This window comes from Somniosus microcephalus, chromosome 4 (genome assembly GCF_052327205.1).
Source record: "Somniosus microcephalus isolate GS21.2 chromosome 4, FLI_Smic_1.0, whole genome shotgun sequence".
Lineage (NCBI taxonomy): Eukaryota > Metazoa > Chordata > Chondrichthyes > Squaliformes > Somniosidae > Somniosus > Somniosus microcephalus.
Genome location: NC_140990.1, coordinates 68241058 through 68268875, shown reverse-complemented (window position 1 = coordinate 68268875; position 27818 = coordinate 68241058). Strand labels below are relative to the sequence as shown.

Here is a 27818-nt window from a genome sequence, read left to right as displayed (position 1 = left end):
AGAGTGTGTCGCAGCCCGCTGCGTTCCACTGACCACGTGGAGACAGGACGCCTGAGAGGACCAAAACGCAGACTTCAAAACCTCTATTTTTCTAACTGGGACTGGTGAGCATGTTTCTGGCCCCTCATAATCTAATCTAGCTAGGTTTAGGGGGTGGGCATTTTAGGGGATAATTAACAATGAGTTGTTGTCCCTCGATGTTCTGTGTGTTTCCCTATTTCATGGTGAACCTTGTAAAGTATAATATGCCTGTGGATATATTGGTTAGTACTGTATTATGATTTGTTTTTCCCTCCCATGTACCTTATTTGGCTTACATTCAATTTTTCCTTTATGCAATAAAATTTCACTTTGTTTCATTAAACTTGGTCTACAGAGTATTCTCTGCATTGTAGTTCCTGCCTCAAAGTCCAGTGTACAGAACCTAAGGGGTGAGTGGGTCGAACCACTCGATAAATTACTGTGCAAAAGAGAGAGAGGTCTCACCAGAGAGAGAGAGACCTAGCAAGAAAACCCCTTACATGTTCTGGAGCCAACCAGAGAGCAGGCTATACTAGACCTGGTATTGTGCAACGAGATAGGATTAATTAATGACCTCATAGTGAAGGTGCCCCTAGGTAGCAGCGATCATAATATGATTGAATTTTACATTCAGTTTGAGGGAGAGATGAGTGGGTCCAAGACTCGTATTTTAAGCTTAAATAAGGGCAATTATGAGGGCATGAAAGTAGAGCTAGCTAAAGTGAACTGGCAAATTAGGTTAAGGGATAGGTCAATAGAGTTGCAGTGGCAGACATTTAAGGGGATATTTCAGAATACACAGAATATATACATTCCAACAAGAAAGAAAAATTCCAAGAGGAGGACCCACCATCCGTGGTTAACTAAAACAGTTAAAGATAGTATCAAACTTAAAGATAAAGCATATAATTGTCCAAAGATGGGTGGCAGGTCAGAAGATTGGACAGAATATAAAAAACAGCAAAGAATGACTGAAAGATTAATAAGGAGAGAAAAATTAGAGTACTGGAGAAAGCTAGCTAGAAATATAAAAACAGATAATAAGAGTTTCTATAGATATTTAAAAAAGAAAAGATTTAACAAATTGAGTGTTGGTCCTATAGAAAGTGAGTCTGGGGAATTAATAATGGAAAATAAGGAGATGGCAGTTGAATTGAACAGGTATTTTGCATCGGTCTTCACTATAGAGGATTCAAGTAACATCCCAGAAATAGCTGTAAATCAGGAAATGGAAGGGAGGGAGGAACTCAAGAAAATTACAATCACCAGGGAAGTGGTAATGACCAAATTGTTGGAGCTGTGGGCTGACAAGTCCCCGGGGCCTGATGGACTTCATCCTAGGGTCTTAAAAGAAGTGGCTAGTGTGATAGTTGATGCGTTGGTTTTAATTTTCCCAAATTCCCTAGATTCGGGGAAGGTTCCATTAGATTGGAAAATAGTGAATGTAACTCCTTTATTCAAAAGGGAGGGAGAGAGAAAGCAGGAAACTGCAGGCCAGTTAGCTTAACATCTGTTAAAGGAAGATGTTAGAATCTATTATTAAAGACGTTAGAGCAGGGCACTTGGAAAAGTTCAAGGTAATCAGGCAGAGTCAACATGGTTTTGTGAAAGGGAAATCATGTTTAACCAATTTATTGGAGTTCTTTGAGGAAGTAACATGTGCTGTGGATAAAGGGGAACCAGTGGATGTATTGTACTTAGATTTCCAGAAGGCATTTGATAAGGTGCCACATCAAAGGTTATTGCGGAAAATAAAAGCTCATGGTGTAGGGGGTAACATATTGGCATGGATATTAGATTGGCTAGCTAACAGGAAACAGAGAGTAGGCATTTTCTGGTTGGCAAGATATAACGAGTGGTGTACCACAGGGATCAGTGCTGGGGTCTCAACTTTTTACAATTTATATAAATGACTTGGATGAAGGGACCAAAGGTATGGTTGCTAAATTTGCTGATGACACAAAGGTAGGTAGGAAAGTAAATTGTGAAGAGGACATAAGGAGGCTTCAAAGGGATATAGATAGGTTAAGTGAGTCGGCAAAGATCTGGCAAATGGAGTATAATGTGGAAAAACGTGAAATTGTCCATTTTGGCAGGAAGAATAAAAAGCATATTATCTAAATGGTGAGAGATTGCAGAGTTCTGAGATGCAGAGGGAGCTGGGTGTCCTAATGCATGAATCACAAAAGGTTAGTATGCAGGTACAGCAAGTAATCAGGAAAGCTAATAGAATTTTTATAGAATTGAATATAAAGGTAGGGAGGTGATGCTTCAGTTCTACAGGGCATTGGTGAGACCACATCTGGAGTACTGTGTACAGTATTGGTCTCATTATTTAAGGAAGGATGTAAATGCGTTGGAAGCAGTTCAGAGAAGGTTTACTAGACTAATACCTGGAATGGGCGGGTTGTCTTATGAGGAAAGGTTGGACAGGCTAGGCTTGTATCCACTGGAGTTTAGAAGAGTAAGAGGTGACTTGATTGAAACATATAAGATCCTGAGGGGTTTGGACAGGGTGGATGTGGAGAGGATGTTTCATCTTGTGGGAGAATCTAGAACTAGGGGTCACTGTTTAAAAATAAGGGGTCGCCCATTTAAGACAGAGATGAGGAGAAATTTTTTCTCACACAGGGTCGTGAGAATTTGGAACTCTCTTCCTCAGAGGGCAGTGGAAACAGAGTCTTTGAATATTTTTAAGGCAGAGGTAGATAGATTCTTGGTAAGCAAGGGGGTGAAACGTTATCAGGGGTAGGTGGGAATGTGGAGTAATCAGATCAGCCATGATCTTATTGAATGGCGGAACAGGCTCGAGGGGCCGAGTGGCCTACTCCTGCTCCTAATTTGTATGTTTGTATGTAACCTGTGCAGCAGCTGGGGCCTGAAAATCAGCTTCACTGCCCCTGGGCTGTGAAAGGGGGACATGAGGCAATATTCTCCCTCTTACCCCTTTCTACACTCCTTTCACAGGGTTTTAGAAGTGGAGCATTTACAGACAGGAAGCTCAAACCAAACACCATGTCAAAATCAGACAGAGTTGCTCGATTCATCAGGACCTGATTCAATCGCTCCTCCAATCTGCTGGCACACCAGCGAGTTCACACTAATGAGAGACCTTTTAAATGTTCTGAGTGTGGGAAGAGCTTTAAAAGGTCCCAGGACCTGAAGAGACACCAGCTGGAGAGAGCAGGAGAGATTATGTTCACCTGCTCCGTGTGTGGGAAGGGATACACTCGGTCCTCGAATCTGCTGGCACACCAGCGAGTTCACACTGAGGAGAGGCCGGTGAAATATTCCGACTGTGGGAAAAGCTTTAGAAGGTCACAGGAGCTGAAGGTACACCAGCTGGAGAGAGCAGGAAACAGGCTGGTCACCTGCTCTGTGTGTGGGAAGAAATTCACTCGGCCATCCCACCTGTTGAGACACCAGCAAGTTTGCACTGATGAGAGACCGTTTAAATGTTCTGACTGTGGAAAGAGCTTTAAAAGCTCTGAGGTTCCGAAAGGACACCAGCGAGTTCATACTGATGAGAGCCAGTTTAAATGTTCTGACTGTGGGAAGAGCTTTAAACGCTCTGGGGATCTGAAGGCACACCAGCGAATTCACTCTGGGGAGAGGCAGTTCACCTGCTCTGTGTGTGGGAAGAGATTCACTCGGCCATCCCAGCTACTGAGACATAAGCAAGTTCACACTGGAGAGAGGCAATTCACCTGCTCTGTATGTGGGAAGGGATTCGCTCAGTTCTCCAACCTGCTGAAGCACCAGCAAGTTCACACTGGAGAGAAGTCGTTCACCTGCTCCGTGTGTGAGAAGGGATTCGCTCAGTTCTCCAACCTGCTGAGACACCAGCGAGTTCACACTGTTCTAGTCACAGTCATAGAGTTATAACGGCACAGAAGGTGGCCATTCGGCCCATTGAGTCCGTGCCGGCTCTCTGTAGAGCAATCCAGTCAGTCCCATTCCCCCGCGCTATCCCCATAGCCCTGCAAGTTTATTTCTCTCAAGTGCCTATCCAGTCTCCCCTTGAAAACATTCAGTGTGTCCGCTTCCACCACTTCCGTTGGCAGTGAGCTCCAGGTCCTCACCACTCGCTGCGTAAAAAAGTTTTTCCTCATGTCCCCCCTGTATCTCTTGCCCAAAACCTTAAATCTGTGTCCCCTAGTCCTTGTTCCATCAACTAGTGGGAACAGCCTTACCCCGTCTAGCCTATCCAAACCCGTCATAATCTTGTACACCTCTATCAAATCACCCCTCAACCGCCTTTGCTCTAAGGAAAACAAATCCAGCTTCTTCAACCTGTCATTGTGTCTAAGATCTCCCATCCCCGGACCATTCTGGTAAATCTCCTCTGCACCCTCTCAATCGCCTTCACATCCTTCCTGAAGTGTGGTGACAAGAACTGGATGCAATACTCCAGTTGTGGCCTAACCAGCACTTTATAAAGGTTCAGCATAAATTCTGAGGTGCGAGTTGGGTAGCATTGATTGTGGAATGTCACTCAAAGGGTTGATGGTGGATAGGCAATGGCAAACATTGAAAGACCGCATGGATGAACTACAGAATTTGTTCATCCCAGTTTGGCATAAAAATAAAACAAAAAAGGTGACTCAACCGTGGCTAACAAGGGAAATTAGGGATAACATAAGATCCAAGGAGAGGACATATAAATTGGCCAGAAAAAGCAGTAAACCTGAGGATTGGGAGCAGCTTAGGATTCAACAAAGGAGGACAAAGGGGTTAATTAAGGAAGGGAAAATAGAATATGAGAGTAAGCTTGCGAAGGAACATAAAAACTGATGTAAAAGCTTTTATAGATATGTGAAGAGAAAAAGATTGGTGACGTGATGTGTAGATCCCTTGCAGTCAGAATCAGTGGAATTTATAATGGGGAACAAAGAAATGGCAAACCAATTAAATACATATTTTAGTTTTGTCTTCACAAAGGAGGACACAAATAACCTCCCAGAGATATCGGGGAACATAGGGTCTGATGAAAGGGAGGAACTGAAAGAAATCAGTATCTGTAGGGAAATGGTGTTAGGGAAATTGATGGGATTGAAGGCCAATAAATCCCCAGGGCTTGATAATCTACATCCTAGCATACTTAAGGAAGTGGCCCTAGAAATAGTAGATGCATTGCTGATCATCTTCCACCATTCGATGGAATCTGGAACAGTACCCATGGATTGGAGGGTAGCTAATGTTACCCCACTATTCCAAAAAGGTGGTAGAGAGAAAACGGGGAATTACAGACTGGTAAGCCTGACATCGGTAGTGGGGAATATGCTAGAGTCCATTATAAAAGATGTAATAGCAGAGCACTTGGAAAACAGTGACAGGATCGGACAAAGTCAACATAGATTTACAAAAGGTAAATCGTGCTTGAGTAATCTACTGGAATTTTTTGAGGATGTAACTAGTAAAATAGATAAGGGAGAACCAGTAGATGTGGTGTATTTGGACTTTCAGAAGGCTTTCGATAAGGCCCTGCATAAGAGATTAGCATGTAAAGTTAAGGCACATGGGATTGGGGCAACGTATTGACTTGGATAGAGAACTGGTTGGCAGACAGAAAGCAAAGAGTTGGAATAAATGGGTCTTTTTCCGAGCGGCAGGCAGTGCCTAGTGGGGTACCGCAGGGATCGGTCCTTGGACCCCAGCTATTCACAATATATATCAATGATCTAGACCAGGGAACTAGATGTAATATCTCCAAATTTGCAGATGACACAAAGCTGGGTTGGCGTTGTGTGCTGTGAGGAGGATGCCGAGAAACTACAGGATGATTTGGACAGGTTGGGTGATTGGGCAGCAGCATGGCAGATGCAATATAACATGGATAAATGTGAGGTTATCCACTTTGGTGGCAAAAACAGGATAGCAGATAATTATCTGAATGGCAATAGATTGGGAGAAGGGGAAGTGCAACGAGACCTGGGTGTCCTTGTGCACCAGTCACTGAAGGTAAGCATGCAGGTGCAGCAGGCAGTTAAGAAGGCAAATGGTATGTTGGCCTTCATAGCGAGAGGGTTTGAGTACAGCAACAAGGATGTCTTGCTGCAGTTGTACAGCGCCTTGGTTAGACCACATGTTGAGTATTGTGTGCAGTTTTGGTCGCCTTATCTGAGGAAGGATGTTCTTGCCATGGAAGGAGTTCAGTGAAGATTCACCAGTCTGATCCCTGGGATAGCAGGAATGACATATGAGGAGAGATTGGGATGATTGGGCTTGTACTTGCTGGAGTTTAGAAGAATGAGAGGGGATCTCATTGAAACTTATAAAATTCTGACAGGACTGGACAGACTAGATGCAGGAAGGATGTTCCTGATGGTCGGGGAGTCCAGAACCAGGGGTCACAGTCTAAGGATAAGGGGTAGGCCATTTAGGACAGAAATGAGGAGGAATTTCTTCACCCAGAGAGTGGTGAACCTGTGGAATTCTCTACCACAGAAGGCAGTAGAGGCCAATTCATTAAATATATTCAAGAAGGAGTTGGATATATTTCTTAAGGCTAATGGGATCAAGGGATATGGGGAGAAAGCAGGGACTGGGTTCTGAATTTGGATGATCAGCCATGATCGCATTGAATGGCGGAGCAGGCTCGAGGGGCCGAATGGCCTACTCCTGCTCCTATCTTCTATGTTTCTTTGCTTCTCTACTTTTGTACTCAATACCTCTATTTATGAAGCCCAAGATCCCATATGCTTTGCTAACCACTCTCTCAATATGTCCCGCCATCTTCAGGAACCTATGCACATTAAGTCCCAGGTCCCTCTGTCCCTGCAGACTCTTTAAAACTGTGCCATTAAGTGTATATTGCCTCTCCCTGTTCCTTCTGCCAAAATGCATCACCTCACACTTCTCTGTATTAAATTTTGTCTGCCCATTCTGCTAGCCTTTCTATGTCCTGTTGCAGTCAGTTGGTATCATCCTCACTGTTTGCCACACCCCCAAGTTTGGTGTCATTGGCAAATTTAGAAATTCTACTCTCAATTCCAATATCCAGGTCATTTATATATATCAAAAAAATTATATAACTGTTATTCTGATGATTCCCTTCTTTTGACTGTTCTTGGTGTTACATAGAATGTACAGCACAGAATCAGGCCATTCAACCCAACTGGTCCATGCTGGTGTTTATGCCCCACACCCAGTCTACCTCAATTAACCTGATCAACATATCCTCCTATTCCTTACACACTCATGTGGCTTCCCCTTAAAAGCATCTGTACTTTTAGCCTCAACTACTCTTTGTGGTGGCGAGTTCCACATTCTCACCACTCTCTGGGTAAACAAGTTTCCCCTGAATTCCCTCCTGGATTTATTAGTGGCTATCTTATATTTCATGGATGTTAAAACCCCAATAACTGGGCTGGATTTTAATATTCTGTATCAATAAATCAGCTTTGTTTGAAACACCCAGTCTATTGAGTCCTTGTTTCTAAGATAAGCCGAAAGCTAATTGATGACTTGTTACCAACATTCCCTGTCCTCTCAATGTCAGTGTCCAGGAGAGAAGCTAACGGGTTTGTGTTACTTTCTTGAAGTGAATTTTTGTGCTCATGAAGGTGCTGGATGTCACTGTGGGGAAAGGAACATTTTAACATTCTCAGCACCAAGTATCAACATCAAACACTCCCAGGGCAGGTACAGCATGGGTTAGACACAGAGTAAAGCTCCCTCTACATTGCCCCATCAAACACTCTCAGGGCAGGTACAGCATGGGTTAGATACAGAGTAAAGCTCTCTCTACACTGTCCCATCAAACACTCCCAGGGCAGGTACAGCACGAGGTATGATACAGAGTAAAATTCCCTCCACACTGCCCAGTTAACTGTAGTGTCATTAGTGGGATTGATTGATTTAATTTAAATTCAATTAATTAAAGGGTAAGTCATGGCAGGACAGCCGGGCCCTGTGACCTACTCCTCCTGTGATATGTGGGAACTCAGGGACACTGCCTGTGTCCCTGACAACTACATGTGCAGGAAGTGCATCCAGCTGCAGCTACTGACAGACCGCATTACGGCACTGGAGCTGCGATTGGATACATACTGCAGCGTTCACGATGCTCAGGACATCGTGAATAGCACATTTATGGAGTTGGACACACCGCAGGTAGAGGTTGGAGAGGAAGAAAGGGAATGGGTGACCAACAGGCAGAGTACTAGGCGCAGGCAGGTAGTGCAGGGGTCCCCTGTGGCCATCCCCCTCTCCAACAGATACACCACTTTGAGTACTGTTGGGGGGGATGGCTTATCAGAGGAAGGCAGCAGCAGCCAACTTCCTGGCACCAGGGGTGGCTCTGTTGCACAGAATGGGAGGGAAAAGAGGGGTAGAGCTATAGTAATAGGGGATTCAATTGTAAGGGGAATAGATAGGCGTTTCTGCGGCCGCAAACGAGACTCCAGGATGGTGTGTTGCCTCCCTGGTACAAGGGTCAAGGATGTCTCTGAGCGGCTGCAGAACATCTTGGAAGGGGAGGGTGAACAGCCAGTTGTTGTGGTGCATATAGGCACCAACGATATAGGTAAAAAGTGGGATGAGGTCCTAAAAGCGGAATATAGGGAGTTAGGAGATAAATTAATAAACAGGATCTCAAAGGTAGTAATCTCAGGATTGCTACCAGTGCCACGTGCTAGTCAGAGTAGAAATAGAAGGATACTTCAGATGAATACGTGGCTGGAGGAATGGTGCCAGGGGGAGGGATTCAAGTTCCTGGGACATTGGAACCAGTTCTGGGGGAGGTGGGGCCAGTTCAAACCGAACGGTTTGTACCTGGGCAGGGCTGGAACTGATGTCCTAGGGGGAGTGTTTGCTAGTGCTGTGGGGGAGGGTTTAAACTAAAAGGACAGGGGGTTGGGAACCTGAGCAGGGAGACAGAGGAAAGGGAAACAAGGATAAAAGCAAAAGATAGGAAGGAGAAAAACAAAAGTGGCAGTCAGAGAAATCAACGGTTTAAATCAAACATGGCCACAGTAAATAATAATTCGAATAGGTCTAAGAGTGTTAAAAAAACAGGCCTGAAGGCTTTGTGTCTTAATGCGAGGAGCATTTGTAATAAGGTGGATGAATTGGCTGCGCAAATAGAAGTAAACAAATACGATTTGGTTGGGATTACGGAAACGTGGCTCAAGGAAGGCCAGGACTGGGAACTCAACATCCAGGGGTATTCGATATTCAGGAAAGATAGGCAAAAAGGAAAGGGAGGTGGGGTAGCATTACTGGTTAAAGAAGGGATTAACACAATTGTAATGAAGGATATTAGCTCTGATGAGGTGGAATCTGTATGGGTAAAATTGAGAAATACTAAGGGGAAAAAAACGTTAGTGGGAGTGGTTTATAGACCTCCAAACAGTAAGGCGGAGGTTGGGGATGGCATTAAAAGGGAAATTAAAGAAGTGTGCAATAAGGGCACAGCAGTCATCATGAGTGACTTTAATCTACATATAGATTGGGCCAACCAAATTAGTAACAATACTGTGGAGGAGGAATTCCTGGAGTGTTTACGGGATGGTTTCCTGGACCAATATGTCAAGGAACCAACCAGAGATCAGGCCATCTTAGACTGGGTATTATATAACGAGAAAGGATTAATTAGCAATCTTGTTGTACAAGGCCCCTTGGGTCGGAGCGATCATAATATGATCGAATTCTTCATTAAGATGGAGAATGAAGTAGTTGACTCGGAGACAAGGGTCCTCAATTTAAATAAAGGAAACTACGATGGTCTGAGGAGCGAGTTGGGTAGGATTGATTGGGGAATGGCACTCAAAGGGTTGACGGTGGATAGGCAATGGCAAACATTCAAAGACCGAATGGATGAACTACAGAATTTGTTCATCCCAGTTTGGCATAAAAATAAAACAAAAAAGGTGACCCAACCGTGGCTAACAAGGGAAATTTGGGACAGCATAAGGTCCAAGGAGAGGGCATATAAATTGGCCAGAAAAAGCAATAATCCTGAAGATTGGGAGCAGTTTAGGATTCAACAAAGGAGGACAAAGGGATTAATTAAGAAAGGGAAAATAGAATATGAGAGTAAGCTTTCAGGGAACATAAAAACTGACTGTAAAAGCTTTTATAGATATGTGAAGAGAAAAAGATTGGTGAAGTCAAGCGTAGGTCCCTTGCAGTCAGAATCGGGGGAATTTATAATGGGGAACAAAGAAATGACAGACCAACTAAATACATATTTTGGTTCTGTCTTCACAAAGGAGGACACAAATAACCTCCCAGAGATGTCGGGGAACATAGGGTCTGATGAATGGGTGGAACTGAAAGAAATCAGTATTTGTAGGGAAATGGTGTTTGGAAAATTGATGGGACTGAAGGCCGATAAATCCCCAGGGCCTGATAATCTACATCCCAGGGTACGTAAGGAAGTGGCCCTAGAAATAGTAGATGCATTGCTGGTCATCTTCCAGAACTCGATAGACTCTGGAACGGTACCCATGGATTGGCAGGTAGCTAATGTTACCCCACTATTCAAAAAAGGTGGTAGAGAAAAGGCGGGTAATTATAGACCAGTAAGCTTGACACCGGTAGTGGGGAAAATGCTAGAGTCTATGATAAAAGATGTAATAGCAGAGCACTTGGAAAGCAGTGACTGGATCGGACAAAGTCAACATGGATTTACAAAAGGTAAATCATGCTTGACTAATCTACTGGAATTTTTTGAGGATGTAACTGGTAAAATAGATAAGGGAGAACCAGTGGATGTGGTGTATTTGGACTTTCAGAAGGCTTTCGATAAGGTCCCGCATAAGAGACTAGCACATGGGATTGGGGGCAAGGTATTGACTTGGATAGAGAACTGGTTGGCGGACAGAAAGCAAAGAGTTGGAATAAACGGGTCATTTTCCGAGTGGCAGGCAGTGACTAGTGGGGTACCGCAAGGATCGGTCCTAGGACCCCAGCTGTTCACAATATATATTAATGATCTGGACGAGGGAATTGGATGTAATATCTCCAAATTTGCAGATGACACAAAGCTGGGTGGGAGGGTATGCTGTGAGGAGGATGTCGTGAAACTCCAGTACGATTTGGACAGGTTGGGTGATTGGGCAGAAACATGGCAAATGCACTATAATGTGGATAAATGTGAGGTTATTCACTTTGGTGGCAAAAACAGGAAGGCAGATTATTATTTGAATGGCAATAGATTGGGAGAAGGGGAAGTGCAAAGAGACCTGGGTGTTCTTGTGCACCAGTCGCTGAAGGTAAGCATGCAGGTGCAGCAGGCGGTTAAGAAGGCAAATGGTATGTTGGCCTTTGTAGCAAGAGGGTTCGAGTACAAGAACAAGGATGTCTTGCTGCAGTTGTACAGGGCCTTGGTGAGACCGCACCTTGAGTATTGTGTGCAGTTTTGGTCGTCTTACCTGAGGAAGGACGTTCTTGCCATGGAAGGAGTGCAGCGAAGATTCACCAGGCTGATACCTGGGATGGCAGGAATGACGTATGAGGAGAGATTGTGTCGATTGGGCTTATACTCACTGGAGTTTAGAAGATTGAGAGGGGATCTCATCGAAACGTATAAAAGTCTGTCAGGCCTGGACAGACTAGATGCAGGAAGGATGTTTCCGATGGCCGGGGAGTCCAGAACCAGGGGTCATAGTCTAAGGATAAGGGGTAAGCCATTTAAGACAGAAATGAGGAGGAATTTCTTCACCCAGAGAGTGGTGAACCTGTGGAATTCTCTGCCACAGAGGGCGGTGGAGGCCAGTTCATTAAGTATATTCAAGAAAGAGGTGGATATATTTCTTAAGGCTAAAGGGATCAAGGGATATGGGGAGAAGGCAGGGACAGGGTACTGAATTTGGATGATCAGCCATGATCTCATTGAATGGCGGAGCAGGCTCGAGGGGCCAAATGGCCTACTCCTGTTCCTATCTTCTATGTATCTATGTATCTACATTGCCCCATCAAACACTCTCAGGCCAGGTACAGCACGGGTTAGATAGAGAGTAAAGCTCCCTCTGCACTGTCCCATCAAACACTCTCAGGCCAGGTACAGCACGGGTTAGATACAGAGTAAAGCTCCTTCTACACTGTCCCATCAAACACTCCCAGGGCAGGTACAGCACGGGTTACATACAGAGTAAAGCTCCCTCTACACTGTCCCATCAATCACTCTCAGGCCAGGTACAGCACGGGTTAGATACAGAGTAAAGCTCCCTCTACACTGTCCCATCATACACTCCCAGGGCAGGTACAGCGCGGGTTGGATACAGAGTAAAGCTCCCTCTACACTGTCCCATCAAACACTCCCAGGGCAGGTACAGCATGGGTTAGATACAGAGTAAAGCTCCCTCTACACTGTCCCATCAAACACTCCCAGGGCAGGTACAGCACGGGTTAGATACAGAGTAAAGCTCCCTCTACACTGTCCTGTCAAACACTCCCGGGGCAGGTACAGCATGGGTTAGATACAGAGTAAAGATCCCTCTACACTATCCCATCAAACACTCCCAGGGCAGGTACAGCACGGGTTAGATACAGAGTAAAGCTCCCTCTACACTGTCCCATCAAACACTCCCAGGGCAGGTACAGCACGGGTTAGATAGAGAGTAAAGCTCCCTCTACACTGTCCCATCAAACACTCCCAGGGCAGGTACAGCACGGGTTAGATAGAGAGTAAAGCTCCCTCTACACTGTCCCATCAAACACTCCCAGGGCAGGTACAGCACGGGTTAGATACAGAGTAAAGCTCCCTCTACACTGTCCCTTCAAACACTCCCAGGGCAGGTACAGCACGGGTTAGATACAGAATAAATCTCCCTCTACACTGTCCTGTCAAACACTCCCGGGGCAGGTACAGCATGGGTTAGATACAGAGTAAAGCTCCCTCTACACTGTCCCATCAAACACTCCCAGGACAGATACAGCACGGGTTGGATACAGAGTAAAGCTCCCTCTACACTGTCCTGTCAAACACTCTCGGGCCAGGTACAGCATGGGTTAGATAGAGTAAAGCTCCCACCTTAGTGAGGGTGTAGAAAAGATCTACAATAATGGTTCCAGGGATGAGGGACTTCAGTTACGTGGATAGACTGGAGAAGCTGGGTATGTTCTCCTTGCAGCAGAGAAGTTTGAGAGTAGGTTTGATAGAGGGATTCAAAATTATGAGGGGTGTACACAGAGTAGATAGAGAGAAACTGTTCCCACTGGCAGAAAGGTAGAGAACCAGAGGACACAGGTTTAAGGTGATTGGCAGAAGAACCAAAGGCGACATGAGGAAAAACTTTTTTATGCAGCGAGTGGTTAGGATCTGGAATGCACGGCCTGAAAGGGTGCTGGAGGCAGATTCAATCATGGCTTTCAAAAGGGAATTGGATAAGTATCTAAATGAAAAAAATTTTGCAGGGCTACGGGGAAAGGGCGGGGAGTGGGACCAGCTGAAGTGCTCTTGCAGAGAGCTGGCACGGGCTCGGCAATCCGAATGCCTTCCTTCATATTGTAACCATTGCATGATTTTATACTGTCCCATTAAACACTGCTGGGGCAGCTACATCTCGGGTTAGAGACAGAGTAAAGCTCCCTCTACACTGTCCCATCAAACACTCCTCGGGCAGGTGCAGCACAGGTTAGAATCAGAGTAAGGCTCCCTCTACACTGTCCCATCAAACACTCCCAGGGCAGGTACAGCACGGGTTAGATACAGAGTAAAGCTCCATCTACACTGTCCCATCAAACACTCCCAGGGCAGGTACAGCACGGGTTAGATACAGAGTAAAGCTCCCTCTACACTGTCCCATCAAACACTCCCAGGGCAGGTACAGCACGGGTTAGATACAGAGTGTCAGCCGTGCCTCAGGCGGCAGCACTCTCTCCTCTGTGTCAGAAGGTTGTGGGTTGAAGTCCCACTCCAGAGACTCGAGTCTAAAACTCTGTGCTGCCCCTCCAGTGCAGTGCTGAGGGAGTAAAGCCCAGTGCAGAGTAAAGTTCCCTCTGCACTGCTCCACTAACATGCCTGAGCCCGAATCTCAGAAGAGCGCCCTCTGCTGCATTCCACTTGTCTCAGCAGCGGGAGAAGCAGGCGGCGGAAGTCTCGCCCCTCGGGCACCCCGATTGGTTGGAGGGCCCGCCGCCACCTCAGTCCTCCAAGCTTCGCCCGCTCTCTCCCTATTGGTCAGAGCCCACGTCAGTCACCGCCGTGGAGTTGATGACGTGCCCCAGTCCGGCTCCCTGCAGAAGACAAGGGGCTGCGGCCGCTCAATCCGCTCCGCTCGGTGCCGGGAGGGCGCTGGGATGGTGCGGTTTGTATTGTCTTATTATTTATCTCCCTGCCCGCGCTTCTCTCCGCTATATATAAAAAAAAACCTCATAAAACTCACTTTCCGCCGGTGATCTGGACTCTCGCGGTTGCCCGGGCCGACCCAGAATGCGAGGCCCTGCGCAGGCACAGTAGCGGCTCATCCTCAGGAGCGGGGCCCGGCGACGCATGCGGAGTAGGCGGAGGGGGCGGGGCCTGTTCAGAGACCGCGCTCACCGAGCGGCGCATGTGGAGTAAGGGGAGGGGGCGGGGCCTGTTCAGAGCCCGCGCTCACCTTGGAGCGGCACATGCGGAGTAGGGGGAGGGGGCGGGGCCTGTTCAGAGCCCGCACTCACCTTGGAGCGGCGCATGCGGAGTAGGGGGAGGGGGCGGGGCCTGTTCAGAGCCCGTGCTCACCTTGGAGCGGTGCATGTGGAGTAGGCGGAGGAGGCGGGGCCTGTTCAGAGCCCGCGCTCACCTTGGAGCGGTGCATGTGGAGTAGGGGGAGGGGGTGGGGCCTGTTCAGAGCCCGCGCTCACCTTGGAGCGGTGCATGCGGAGTAGGGGGAAGGGGCAGGGCCTGTTCAGAGCCCGCGCTCACCTTGGAGCGGCGCATGCGGAGTAGGGGGAGGGGGCGGGGCCTGTTCAGAGCCCGCGCTCACCTTGGAGCGGCGCATGCGGAGTAGGGGGAGGGGGCGGGGCCTGTTCAGAGCCCACGCTCACCTTGGAGCGGCGCATGCGGGGGAGGGGGAGGGGCGAGGCTTGTTCAGAGCCCGCGCTCACCTTGGAGCGGCGCATGCGGAGTAGGGGAGGGGGCGGGGCCTGTTCAGAGCTCACCTCCAACAATGAGAACAACAACAACTTGTATTTCTATAGCGCCTTTAACGTAGTAAAACGTCCCAAGGTGCTGCACAGGAGTGTTGTAAGACATTGAAAAATGTGACCCCGAGCCACATAAGGAGAAATTAGGGCAGATGGCCAAAAGCTTGGTCACAGAGGTGGGTTTTGATCAGCCATGATCTCATTGAATGGCGTAGCAGGCTCGAGGGGCCGAATGGCCGACTCCTGCTCCTATTTTCTATGAAAGAGAGGCGGAGAGGTTCAGAGAGGGAATTCCAGAGCTTAGGGCCGAGGCAACAGAAGACACGGCCACTGATGGTGCAGCGATTATAATCAGGGACGCTCAAGAGGGCAGAATTGGAGGAATGCAGATGTCTCGGGGGGGAGGAGGTTGTTTTCTTTGGAACCGAGGAGGCTGAGGGGAGACCTGATTGAGGTGTATAAAATTCTGAGGGGCCTAGATAGGAAGGACCTATTTCCCTTGGCAGAGGGGTCCACAACCAGGGGGTGTAGATTTAAAGTAATTGGTAGGAGGTTTTTCAATTCAATTCAATTTTATTTGTCATATACGCAGCAGACGCGTGTACTGCACAATGAAATGTTGATTTTTACATGTCCTCCCAACATTGGAATAAATATGGCATTATTTATTTGAGGGGATTTGAGGAGAAATGTTTTTACCCAGTGGGTGGTGGGGGTCTGGAACTCGCTGCCTGACAGGGTGGTAGAGGCAGAAACTCTCAGCACATTTAAAAATTACTTGGATATGCACTTGAAGTGCCGTAACCTACAAGGCCACGGACCAAGTGCTGGAAAGTGGGATTAGTGTGGATAGCACTTAATCGGCCGGCACGGACAAGATGGGCCAAATGGCCTCCTTCTGTGCCGTAATTTTTCTGTGATTGTATCGCGGGGGGCGGGTGGTTGTGAGGCTGAAGGGAATAACTAAGATAGGGAGGGGCGAGGCCATGGAGGGATTTGAAAACATGGATGAGAATTTTGAAATCGAATCATTGCTTAACCGGGAGCCAATGTAGGTCAGAGAGCACAGGGGTGATGGGTGAACGGGACTTGGCGTTGAGTTACGACACAGGTAGTTTTGGATCACCTCAAGTTTATGTAGGGTAAAATGTGGGAGGCCAGCCAGGAGTGCGTTGGAATAGTCGAGTCTGGAGGTAACAAAGGCCCGGATGAGGGTTTCAGCAGTGGATGAGCTGAGGCAAGGGCAGAGACGGGTCATGTTACCGAGGTGAAAGTAGGCAGTCTTAGTTATGCTGTGGATATGTGTTCGGAAGCTAATTTCAGGGTCAAATATGACACCAAGGTTGCAAATAGTGTGGTTCAGCCTCAGACAAATGTTAGAAAGAGGGATGGAGTCAGTGGCTAGGGACCGAAAACAATTGCTTTAGTCTTCCCAATATTTAATTGGAGAAAATTTCTGCTCACCCAGAACCGGATTAGAGATCGTGGAGGGGTCGAGAGAAGTGGTGGTGAGGTAGAGCTGGGTGTTGTCAGCGTACATGTGGAAACTGAGGCTGTGTTTTCAGATGATGTCACCAAGGGGCAGCATGTAGATGAGAAATAGGCGGGGCCCAAGGATAGATCCTTGGGGGACACCAGAGGTAACGATGCGGGAGCGGGAAGAGAAGCTGTTGCAAGTGATTCTTTGGCTATGATTAGATAGATAAGAATGGAACCAGGCGAGTGCAGTCCCGCCCAGCTGGATGATGGTGGAGAGGCGTTGGAGAAGGATGGAGTGGTCAACCATGTCAAAGACTGCAGACAAGTCAAGAAGGACGAGAAGAGACAGTTTACCTTTGTCACAGTCACAAAGGATGTCATTTGATGAGACTTTGATGATACTTGATTTGACTTCAGGGCCAAGTCAGTGAGGTGGATTGGGCTGTTTCTGGCCCGCTGGTTACTGTGGGCACGGCTGGACACCAGTGGGACCGGCACTGCCCTGTTTGTTCTTTGAGGCAAAATTAGCCAAAAAAGTTCCTGCTCCCCCCCCTTACCCTTTCTACTCTCCTTTTACAGGGTTTTAGAAGTGGAGCATTTACAGACAGGAAGCTCAAACCAAACATCACCTCAAATTCTGACAGAGTTACACGATTCATCAGGACCTGATTCAATTGCTCCTTGAATCTGCTGGCACCCCCGTGAGTTCACACTGATGAGAGACCTTTTAAATGTTCTGAAAGAGCTTTAGAATCTACAATTACCTGAAGCGACACCAGTGCCTGCACACTGGGGGAAATCCGGGCCCCGTGTGTGGAAGGGATTCACTCAGTCATCCGTTCCGATGATACACCAGCAAGATCACACTAGGGAGAGACCTTTAACCCGCTCCGTGTGTGGGAAGGGATTAATTGCACCCTCCATGCTGCTGAGACACCAGCTTGTCCACATTGATGAGAGACCTTTGACCTGCTCCGTGTTTTTGAAGTGATTCCCTCATTCTGCCACCCTCCTGAGACACCAGCTTGTTCACAGTGATGAGAGACCGATTAAATGTTCTGACAGTGGGAAGAGATTTAAAAGGTCCCAGGATCTGAAGAGACACCAGCTGGAGAGAGCAGGAGAGATTCTGTTCACCTGCTCCGTGTGTGGGAAGAGATTCACTCGGTCCTCGAATCTGCTGGCACACCAGCGAGTTCACACTAGGGAGAGGCCGGTGAAACATTCCGACTGTGGGAAAAGCTTTCAAATGTTCCAGGAGCTGAAGGGACACCAGCTGGAGAGAGCAGGAAAGAGACCGTTCACCTGCTCCGTGTGTGGGAAGGGATTCACGCAGTCATCCCAACTGTTGAGACACCAGCGTGTTCACACTGATGAGAGACCATTTAAATGTTCTGACTGTGGGAAGAGCTTTAAAACCTTTGAGGATCTGAAGCAACACCAGCGAATTCACACCGATGAGAGACCATTTACATGTTCTGTTTGTGGGAAGAGCTTTAAAACCTCTGGGGATCTGAAGGTACACCAGCGAGTTCACTTCGATCAGAGACCATTTACATGTTCTGTCTCTGGAATGAGCTTTAAAAGCGCTGGGATTTTGAACAGACACCAGCGAGTTCACACTGGGGAGAGGCCGTTCACCTGCTCCGTGTGTGAGAAGGGATTCACTCAGTCATCCTTCCTGTTGAGACACCAGCAAGTTCACACTGATGAGAGACCATTTCACTGTTCTGACTGTGGTAAGAGCTTTAAATGGTTGAAGGACCTGAAGAGACACCAGCTGGAGAAAGAAGGAAAGAGACCATTCACCTGCTCCGTGTGTGGCAAAGGATTCACTCGGTCATCCCACCTACTGACACACCAGCGAGTTTACACTGTTCTGTAGCACAGGGCCCTGTGACATCTGGGGTGACATGAACGCGGAATGGGTGAATGTTTTATAAATTCTTGTACTTCTGTTTAATCTTTAAGACTGTTGTGCTGATGATTCCCTTCTTTTGACAGTTCATGGTGTTACATAGAATGTACATCACAGAAATAGGCCATTCGGCCCAACTGGTCCATGCCAGTGTTTATGCCCCACACCCCGCCTACTTCAATTAACCCGATCAACACATCCTCCCATTCCTTTCTCCCTTGTGTGGCTTCCTCATAAATCCATCTGTGCTGTTCACCTCAACTACTCCCTGTGGTAGCGAGTTCCCCATTCTCACCATTCTCTGGATAAAAAAGTTTCTTCTGAATTCCCTCATAGATTTATTAGTGACTTTTATATTTATGGCCCCATAAATATGAAGAGATTCTGTTAAGCTGACCAGTATGTTGTTGTACTTTGTCTTTTTCTAAAGAATGAAACATTACTGAGCCCCTGTACCTGTGTTATGGGATGAAGTGCCAGACAAGTAAAGGCGCAATGTTTGGGTGTGAATCTAATAATAACCTCATGGACCGTATAGGTGTTATAACCAGACGGATTTGTGGTTATAGTCTGGTCACAGGTGGACTAAATTCCCTGAGTTAGCAGGAGTTCAGGAGGCGGTCAACAGACGGGTCCAAACAATCCCATTTCCTGAGCGGTAACCGAGCTTGTGTATAAGAACAGGCCACTTAAGCCGTTGTCAGTTGGAACAGACTCGAGAAGATCGCGCGTGAATCCACTGTACTTCTATTCTCCAGATTGAGGGAATTATCGCCCGATCTGTGTTATGCAGCATCTTAATAAAGCCTGGAGAGACAATTTGTGTTCTTGTGAGCTTGATTATCGGGTATCCGAAACCCTAGGACTCCTGATCATTAGAGTCAACCTCAGTGTGTGGAAAGGGATTCCCTGGTGTATCCCACCCGCTGACACACCAGAGTGTCCACAGTGTGACTGCGGTGGGTCGATTCCACTGTTTCCGATGCCTTTAATCACATCCAGGACTGAACCATGTTAATTCAGGCAACTGGGGCTTGTTAATGTTAAGAGCCCCCAATAACTGGGCTGGATTTAAAGATTATTCCCTGTTCTCTCAGTACTAGTGAGCAGAGAGAAGCTGATGTTGTAGAATCATAGAGCACAGTAGGATGCCTTTCGGCCCATCGTGCTGGTGCCGGCTCTCTGAAAGAGCGATGCAATTAGCCCCACTGCCCTGCTCTTTCCCCACAGCCCTGCAAATTTCTGCTTTTACTATATATCCAATTCCCTTTGGAAAGTTACTATTGAATCTGATTCCACCACCCATTCAGGCAGTGCATTCCAGATCATCACAATTCACTTTGTAAAAAAAGTCTCCTCATTTCCTCTCTAGATTCTTTTGCCAATGATCTGAAATCTGTGTCCTCTCGTTACCGACCCTCCTGCCAGTGACAACAGCTTCTCCTTGTTTGCTCAATCAAAACCCCTCATAATTTTGAGCACCTCCATCACAGCTCCACTTAACCGTCTCTGCTCCAAGTTATATTGCCATTGTTTTGTGAATTGTTGCTGTGATCGAGGTGCTGGATGTCCGTGCCTGGGGAATGGGACATTCTATCCTCCGTAGCCTTGTAGGTTACGGCACTTCAAGTGCATATCCAAGTACTTTTTAAATGTGATGAGGGTCTTTGCCTCTACCACCCTTTCAGGCAGTGAGTTCCAGACGCTCACAACCCTCTGGGTGAAAAAAAATTCTCCTCAAATCACCTCTAAACTTCTGACCAATTACTTTACATCTATCCCCCTGGTTATTGACCTCACTGCTAAGGGAAATAGGTCCTTCCTGTCCACTCTATGTAGGCCTCTGATAATTTTATACACCTCAATTAGGTCTCCCCTCAGCCCCCTCCATTACAAGGAAAACAACCCCAGCCTATCCAGCCTTTCCTCATAGCTAAAATTCCCCAGCCCAGGCAACATCCTCATAAATCTCCTCTGCACCCTCTCTAAGTGCAATCACATCCTTCCTTTAATGTGGTGACCAGAACTGCATGTAATATTCTAACTGCGGCCTAACTAATGTTTTATACAGTTCAAACATAACCTCCCTGCTCTTATATTCTATGCCTCAGCTAATAAAGGCAAGTATCCCATGTGCTGTCTTAACCACCTTATCTACCTGTCCTGCTACCTTCAGGGATCTGTGGACATGCACTCCAAGGTCCCTCTGATTCTCTACACTTCTCAGTGTCCTACCATTTATAGTGTATTCCCTTGCCTTGTTAGCCCTCCCCAAATGCATTACCTCATACTTCTCCAGATTGAATTCCATTTGCCACTGACCAGTGCATTGATATCTTCCTGCAGTCTGCAGCTTTCTTCTTCATTATCAACCACACGGCCAATTTTTGCATCATCTGCAAACTTCTTAATCATACTTCCTACATTCAAGTCCAAATCATTGATATATACCACAAAAAGCGAAGGACCCAGTACTGAGCCCTGCGGAACCCCACTGGAAACAGCCTTCCCGTCACAAAAACCCCCTTCGACCATTACCCTCTGTTTCCTGCCTCTGGGCCAATTTTGGATCCAACTTGCCACTTTGCCTTGGATCCCATGGGTTTTTACTTTCGTGACCAGTCTGCCATGCGGGACCTTATCAAAAGCCTTGCTAAAATGCATATAGACTACATCAAACGCACTCCCCTCATCGACCCTCCTTCTTACCTCAAAAAATGCAACCAAGTTAGTCAGACACGACCTCCCCTCAACAAATCCATGCTGACTGTCCCTGATTAATCCATGTCTTTCTAAATGAAGATTTATCCTGTCCCTCAGAATTTTTTCCAATAATTTTCCCACCACCGATGTTAGGCTGACTGGCCTGTAATTACTCAGTCTATCCCTTTCTCCCTTTTTAAACAATCAGTGACATCAGCGCTGACCTGTATGGCTGCTGTTTTATGAGCTCCTCCCCAACTGGTATTTTAATATTGTATTTAATGTATTTAATATTGTATTTTAATATATCGTACTGTTAGTTTTTAGTATTCTACTGTTTAGTATTTAGCACTCTAGTTTTAGTATTAGTAATTTCGTTTTTTTTAAATATGCTACTGTTTAACTGACCTGTATGGCTGCTGTTTTACGAGCTCCTCCCCAACTGGTATTTTAATGTTGTATTTAATGTATTTAATGTATTTAATGTTGTATTTTAATATATTGTACTGTTAGTTTTTTAGTATTCTACTATTTAGTATTTAGAATTCTAGTTTTAGTATTAGTAGTTTAGTTGTTTTTTTTAAATATTCTACTGTTTAACTGACCTGTATGGCTCATGAGGGTAGCTGCTGTTTTACGAGCTCGTCCACAACTTTCCACTTTATTTATTATTTTATTGTTATTGTTAAACAATTTTGTAAGTACTGTTTCTTCATTTATCCGCTACGACCGTCAATCACTTCTGGACATAAGATCATCCGGAGTTATTGGACCAACCCCCGATTTTTCGAACTGGGATTCTGCTGCTACTACCATCTACCCTCCCACCTGCTTACCTGACTTCATTCCTGTGATCAGGAAGCGACGATGGCGCAAGCGGGGCAGACGAGCAGGTGCATTAGTGAAGCTGAGGCGATCTGAACACCGCCCCCCCCTTCCGAGTATTCTCCTGGTGAATGTGCAGTCACTGGACAATAAGCGGGACGAACTCAGGGGGAGGCTCACCTTCCAGCGAGACATTAAGAACTGCAACATCTTGATTTTCACTGAGACTTGGCTTGATCCATCGATAGCGGCTTCGGCCATTCAACCAGAGGGATTCAACATTCACCGGCTAGACCGAACAAAGGACTTGGGGAAGAATAGAGGGGCTGGAGTATGCTTCATGATCAACAATTCTTGGTGTTCCGATGTGGAACTACTTACGTCTTCTTGTTCACCCGATCTTGAACACCTGATGATCAAATGCCGACCCTTCTACCTCCCGAGAGAGTTCTCATCCGTGATCATTACAGCGGTGTATATTCCACCACAGGCCGACGCAAATAGGGCACTAAACAAGCTGTATGGGATCATTAGCAGGCTTGAAACTTCCCATCCAGAGGCTGCATTCATCGTGGCTGGCGATTTCAACAAAGCCAATCTGAAGAAAGTACTGCCTAAATACCATCAGCATATCACCTGCCCAACGCGAGCCAAGAACAGACTAGATCACATTTACACTCCGTTCCGGGATGGATACAAGGCCCTCTCCCGCCCTCCCTTCGGCAAATCAGATCACGACTCCATCCTGCTGCTACCCACCTATAGGCAGAAACTGAAACAGGAAAAGCCTGTGATGGGATCTCTACAATGCTGGTCGGATCAATCAGACGCTATGTTACAAGACTGTTTTGATTGCTCTGACTGGGATATGTTCCGGAATGCCTCGGACAATGACATCAACACATATACAGATTCAGTCATTAGTTTCATAAGCAAGTGCATAGATGACGTTGTTCCGAGGATTGTTGTACGAACATTTCCCAACCAGAAACCATGGGTAAATGGCGATATCCGTGCTATGCTAAAAACACGGTCCATCGCATTCAACTCTGGGGACATAGATGAGTACAAGAAATCAAAGTACGAGCTAAGAAAAACCATCAAAAATGCAAAAAGACAATACACGGATAAAGTGGAGTCACACTATCATAGCTCAGATTCACAAAGGATGTGGAGTGGACTACAATCTATTACAGACTACAAAGGGAAACCCAGCTGTGTCATGCCCAGCAATGCCTCTCTCCCGGACAAACTTAACACTTTTTACGCCTGGTTTGAGGCCAACAACAACTGGCCTGTTACAAGGGTGCCCGCGGCTCAGGACGACCGGGTCTTCTCAATCTCCGTGGCTGACGTGAGCAAGACCTTTAAGAAAGTGAACACCCACAAAGCACCCGGTCCAGATGGAATCCCTGGGCGTGTCCTTAGAGCATGCGCTGACCAGCTGGCAGCCGTGTTTACGGATATATTCAACCGTTCACTGTACCAGTCTGTAGTCCCCACCCGCTTCAAGATGACATCGGTTATTCCAGTCCCCAAAAAAACAAAAGTAACCTGTTTAAACGACTACCGCCCCATAGCACTCACTTCTGTCATCATGAAGTGCTTTGAGAGACTGGTCAAAACCCACATCAACTCCTTACTAACTGACACACTGGACCCACTCCAATTTGCTTACCGCCCAAAAAGATCTAAGGATGATGCCATCGCCACTGTACTGCACACTGCCTTATCACACCTGGATAAGAGGAACACTTTAAACACACTCAATGACCCAGCCTCAACAGCTCTCTGGGGAAGAGAATTCCAAAGGTCAGAGGCTGGGTATCTTGTGGCAAGTGTCTCACCTCCTGACTCCCCAAAGCCTTTCCACCATTTACAAGGCACAAGTTAGGAGTGTGATGGAATACTCTCCACTTGCCTGGATGAGTGCAGCTCCAACAACATTCAAGAAGCTTGACACCATCCAGGACAAAGCAGCCCGCTTGATTGGCACCCCATCCGCCACCTTAAATATTAACTCGCTGCACCACCGGTGCACTGTGGCTGCAGTGTGTACCATCTACAAGATGCACTGCAGCAACTCACCAATACTTCTTCGGCAGCACCTCCCAAACCCGCGACATCTACCACTTGGAAGAACAAGGGCAGCAGGCACATGGGAACATCACCACCCGCAAGTTCCCCTCCAAGTCACACACCATCCTGACTTGGAAATATATCACTAAACCTTCATCGTCACTGGATCAAAATCCTGGAACTTCCTGCCTAACAGCACTGTGGGAGTACCTTCACCTGCAGCGGTTCAAGAAGGCAGCTCACCACTACCTGCTCAAGGGCAATAAGGGATGGGCAATAAATGCTGGCCTTGCCAGCGACGCCCACATCCCATGAATGTAGAGGGAGCTGTATTCTGTATCTGTATTCTGTATCTCATCCCTGCTGTACCTGTCCTGGGAGTGTTTAATGGGACACTGCGGAGGGAGTCTTAATCTCTATCTAACCCATGCTAATCATCCACTTAATTTTTTCAATAGAATAATAAACTATAACAATTTAATCTCATCTTCTAACCCTTTCTAAAATTGTGCTAGTTGCCCATGCGCTGAGTGTATCCGAGCATTGCTCCAATGGACGACGCGCGGCTCATCCCGGTGTCTGAAATCACAGGAATCAACTTTCATTGATTTTCTCCTCCTCCTCCTATTGCTTGTTCTAAATGTATCTCTGCGCTCCTCGGCCGCCTGAGACAATGGCGGCGGCTGTTACCCAGAATGCTCCGCGCGGTAGAATAGGCCCTATCAATGCTGCAGGAGCCTGGTGCGCAGGCGCGGTGTGTGAGTGGGTCTCACGCGTGCGCAGTCAGTGCCGCCAGTCGGGTGATGGCGGCGGAAGGTGGAGAGAAGATTCCGGAGCGGGGAGGCGGGGGGGGCGCAGCGGAGCAATGGAACCAGCAGGGAGGCTTGAAAAACACCCGGTGTAGGCCTCAAGCCCCCGAATAAGAACCTACAGGTCCCGCATTTGCCCCGAGCGGGGCGGCGGCTGCGGGGCTTTCTCCCGGTGACAGGCCCGGCTCAACGGCCGCCATCTTGAGAGGCCGAGTGTGCAGTGCGGCGCATGCGCGGCCCCCTTGGGACAGGGAGCAGGAGGAGAGAATGTTGTCAATTCCTGTCCTGGACTCTCAGTGATGGATTTTGTAAACTCCTTTCACAGGCTGTGAGAAGGGCAGGATTGACAGACGGGGAAACTCAAACCAAACTTCACATCAAGATCTCAGAGAGTCACTCCATTCACCAGGACCTGAAATTCATCGGCCTTTTGACTGCGGAAGGAGAAATGTTTGGGAGGTAAGTAGCATGGAGTCCAGTTCCACGGAGTACTGCTTCTACAGAGTACTTAACTCGGGAATTGGGTGAGTGAGCGAATTCGATGAGGTGGGGGTAAGAGGTGCTACTCGATACGTAAAAAATATAAACAGCTAGGGTTTAATTAGGACTGTGGGCCAAGTTACAGTAAACACCTAAAGCATATAACTAAATGTAATAAATTAACCAAGGTTATTAACTAGATTAAAAACTATTAATAGACAATTGGGTGTTTCAAAACTTAAACCTAATTAGTTAAATAAAATGCAATACAGATGGCAGGGCAGGTGATGTGTTGCAGCTGTAGCATGTGGGAGCTGGTGGACCCCAGTGTGATCCACAGCAACCACATAGAGTCATAGAGGCACAGAAGGAGGCCATTCGGCCCATTGAGTCCGTGCCAGCTCTCTGTAGAGCAATCCAGTCAGTCCCATTCCCCCGCTCTCTCCCCGTAGCCCTGCAAGTTTATTTCCCTCAAGTGCCTATCCAGTCTCCCCTTGAAAACATTGAGTGTCTCCGCTTCCACCACTTCCGTCGGCAGCGAATTCCAGGTCCTCACCAGTGGCTGCGTAAAAAAGTTTTTCCTCACATCCCCCCTGTATCTCTTGCCCAAAACCTTAAATCTGTGTCCCCTAGTCCTTGTACCATCAACTAGTGGGAACAGCCTTTCCCCGTCTAGCTTATCCAAACCCGTCATAATCCTGTACACCTCCATCAAATCACCCCTCAACCTCCTTTGCCCTAATGAAAACAAATCCAGCTTCTCCAACCTGTCCTTGTAGCTAAGATCCCCCATCCCCGGAACCATTCTGGTAAATCTCCTCTGCACCCTCTCAAGGGCCTTCACATCCTTCCTAATGTGTGGTGACCAGAAGTGTCTGCAGCTCGAGGAACTTCGGCTCAGAGTTGATGAGCTGGAGTCCGAGCTTCGGACACTGCGATACATCAGGGAGGAAGTTACCTGGACACTTTGTTCCAGGAGGCAGTCATACCCCTTAGGTTAAATCCTTCAGATTTGGTCCGTGGTCAGGGACAGGAGGGTGTGACTATGAGTGAGGCAGGTATGGGGATTCAGAAGTTAGCATTGGAGGAGCCTCAGCCCTTGCACTTGTCCAACAGGTACGAGGTTCTTGCAGCCTGGGTGGACGAGAGCAGGGACTGCAGGGAGGATGAGCAAACTGACCACAGCACCATGGTACAGGGGGCCATTCAAGTTGGGGGAGTAAAAAGGAATGTAGTAGTGGTAGGGGACAGTATAGTTAGGGGGATAGATACTGTTCTCTGTAGCCGAGAGCGTGAGTCCCGAAGGCTATGTTGCCTGCCCGGTGCCAGGGTTAAGGACATCTCCTCTGGGCTGGAGAGGAACTTGCAGTGGGAGGGGAAGGATCCAGTTGTGGTGGTCCACACAGGTACCAGCAACATAGGTAGGACTAAGAAAGATGTTCTACTGAGGGAGTACGAGCAGCTAGGGGCTAATTTAAAAAGCAGAACCACAAAGTAATCTTTGGATTACTATGTGAACCACGAGCAAATTGGCATAGGGTCAATAAGATCAGAAACATAGAAACATAGAAGATAGGAGCAGGAGTAGGCCATTCGGCCCCTTGAGCCTGCTCTGCCATTCAATGCGATCATGGCTGAACATCCAAATTCAGTACCCGGTCCCTGCTTTCTCCCCATACACCTTGATCCCTTTAGCCTTAAGAAATATATCCAACTCCTTCTTGAATATATTTAATGTATTGGCCTCAACTGCCTTCTGTGGTAGAGAATTCCACAGGTTCACCACTCTCTGGGTGAAGAAATTCCTCCTAATTTCTGTCCTAAATGGCCTACCCCTTATCCTTAGACTGTGACCCCTGGTTCTGGACTCCCCGACCATCGGGAACATCCTTCCAGCATCTAGTCTGTCCAGTCCTGTCAGAATTTTATGAGTTTCAATGAGTTGAGATTTGAATGTGTGGCTCAGGGATTGGTGTGGGAGAAATGGGTTTCAATTCATGGGGCACTGGCACCGGTACTGGGGAAAGAGGGAGCTGTTCCGTTGGGACGGGTTTCACTTGAAGCATGCGGGGACCAGTGTCCTGGCGAATCGAATAACTAGGGCTATAGATAGGGCTTTAAACAAAATAGTGGGGGGGGGGAGGGTTCAGGTGAGGGGAAACCTAGAAAGTTAAAGCGAAAGGACAAGGCAATAGTGCAGGGTAGCGATAGGGGTAATGATAACCAGAGTGTGACAGGAAGGGACAGAGTGTACAAGCATAAGAGTGTACCAGCAAATAAGGTCAGAGTAGGGAAAATGGTAAAAAGACAAAATTAAAGGCTCTTTATCTGAATGCATGCAGCATTCGTAACAAGATAGATGAGTTGATGGCACAAATAGAAATAAATAGTTATAATCTGATTGCCATTACAAAGACATGGTTACAAGGTGA

At 47.1% G+C, this 27818-nt stretch overlaps 1 protein-coding gene and 1 pseudogene across 1 annotated transcript; one reads left to right on the top strand and one right to left on the bottom strand.

The window, feature by feature from the left end:
* LOC147119130 (uncharacterized) overlaps positions 1–27818 on the bottom strand; it is a 202248-nt pseudogene that overhangs the window by 81457 nt on the left and 92973 nt on the right.
* On the top strand, positions 17574–18464 carry LOC147119131 (uncharacterized). The gene has a single exon (XM_085987058.1). It carries the CDS (start codon positions 17822–17824, stop codon positions 18455–18457), a length of 636 nt encoding a protein of 211 aa, XP_085843184.1. The 5' UTR covers positions 17574–17821; the 3' UTR covers positions 18458–18464.

Bases quoted from the DNA above. Each gene is read 5' to 3' on its own strand.
- LOC147119131 (XM_085987058.1), top strand. From the start codon at position 17,822: ATGTTCCAGGAGCTGAAGGGACACCAGCTGGAGAGAGCAGGAAAGAGA.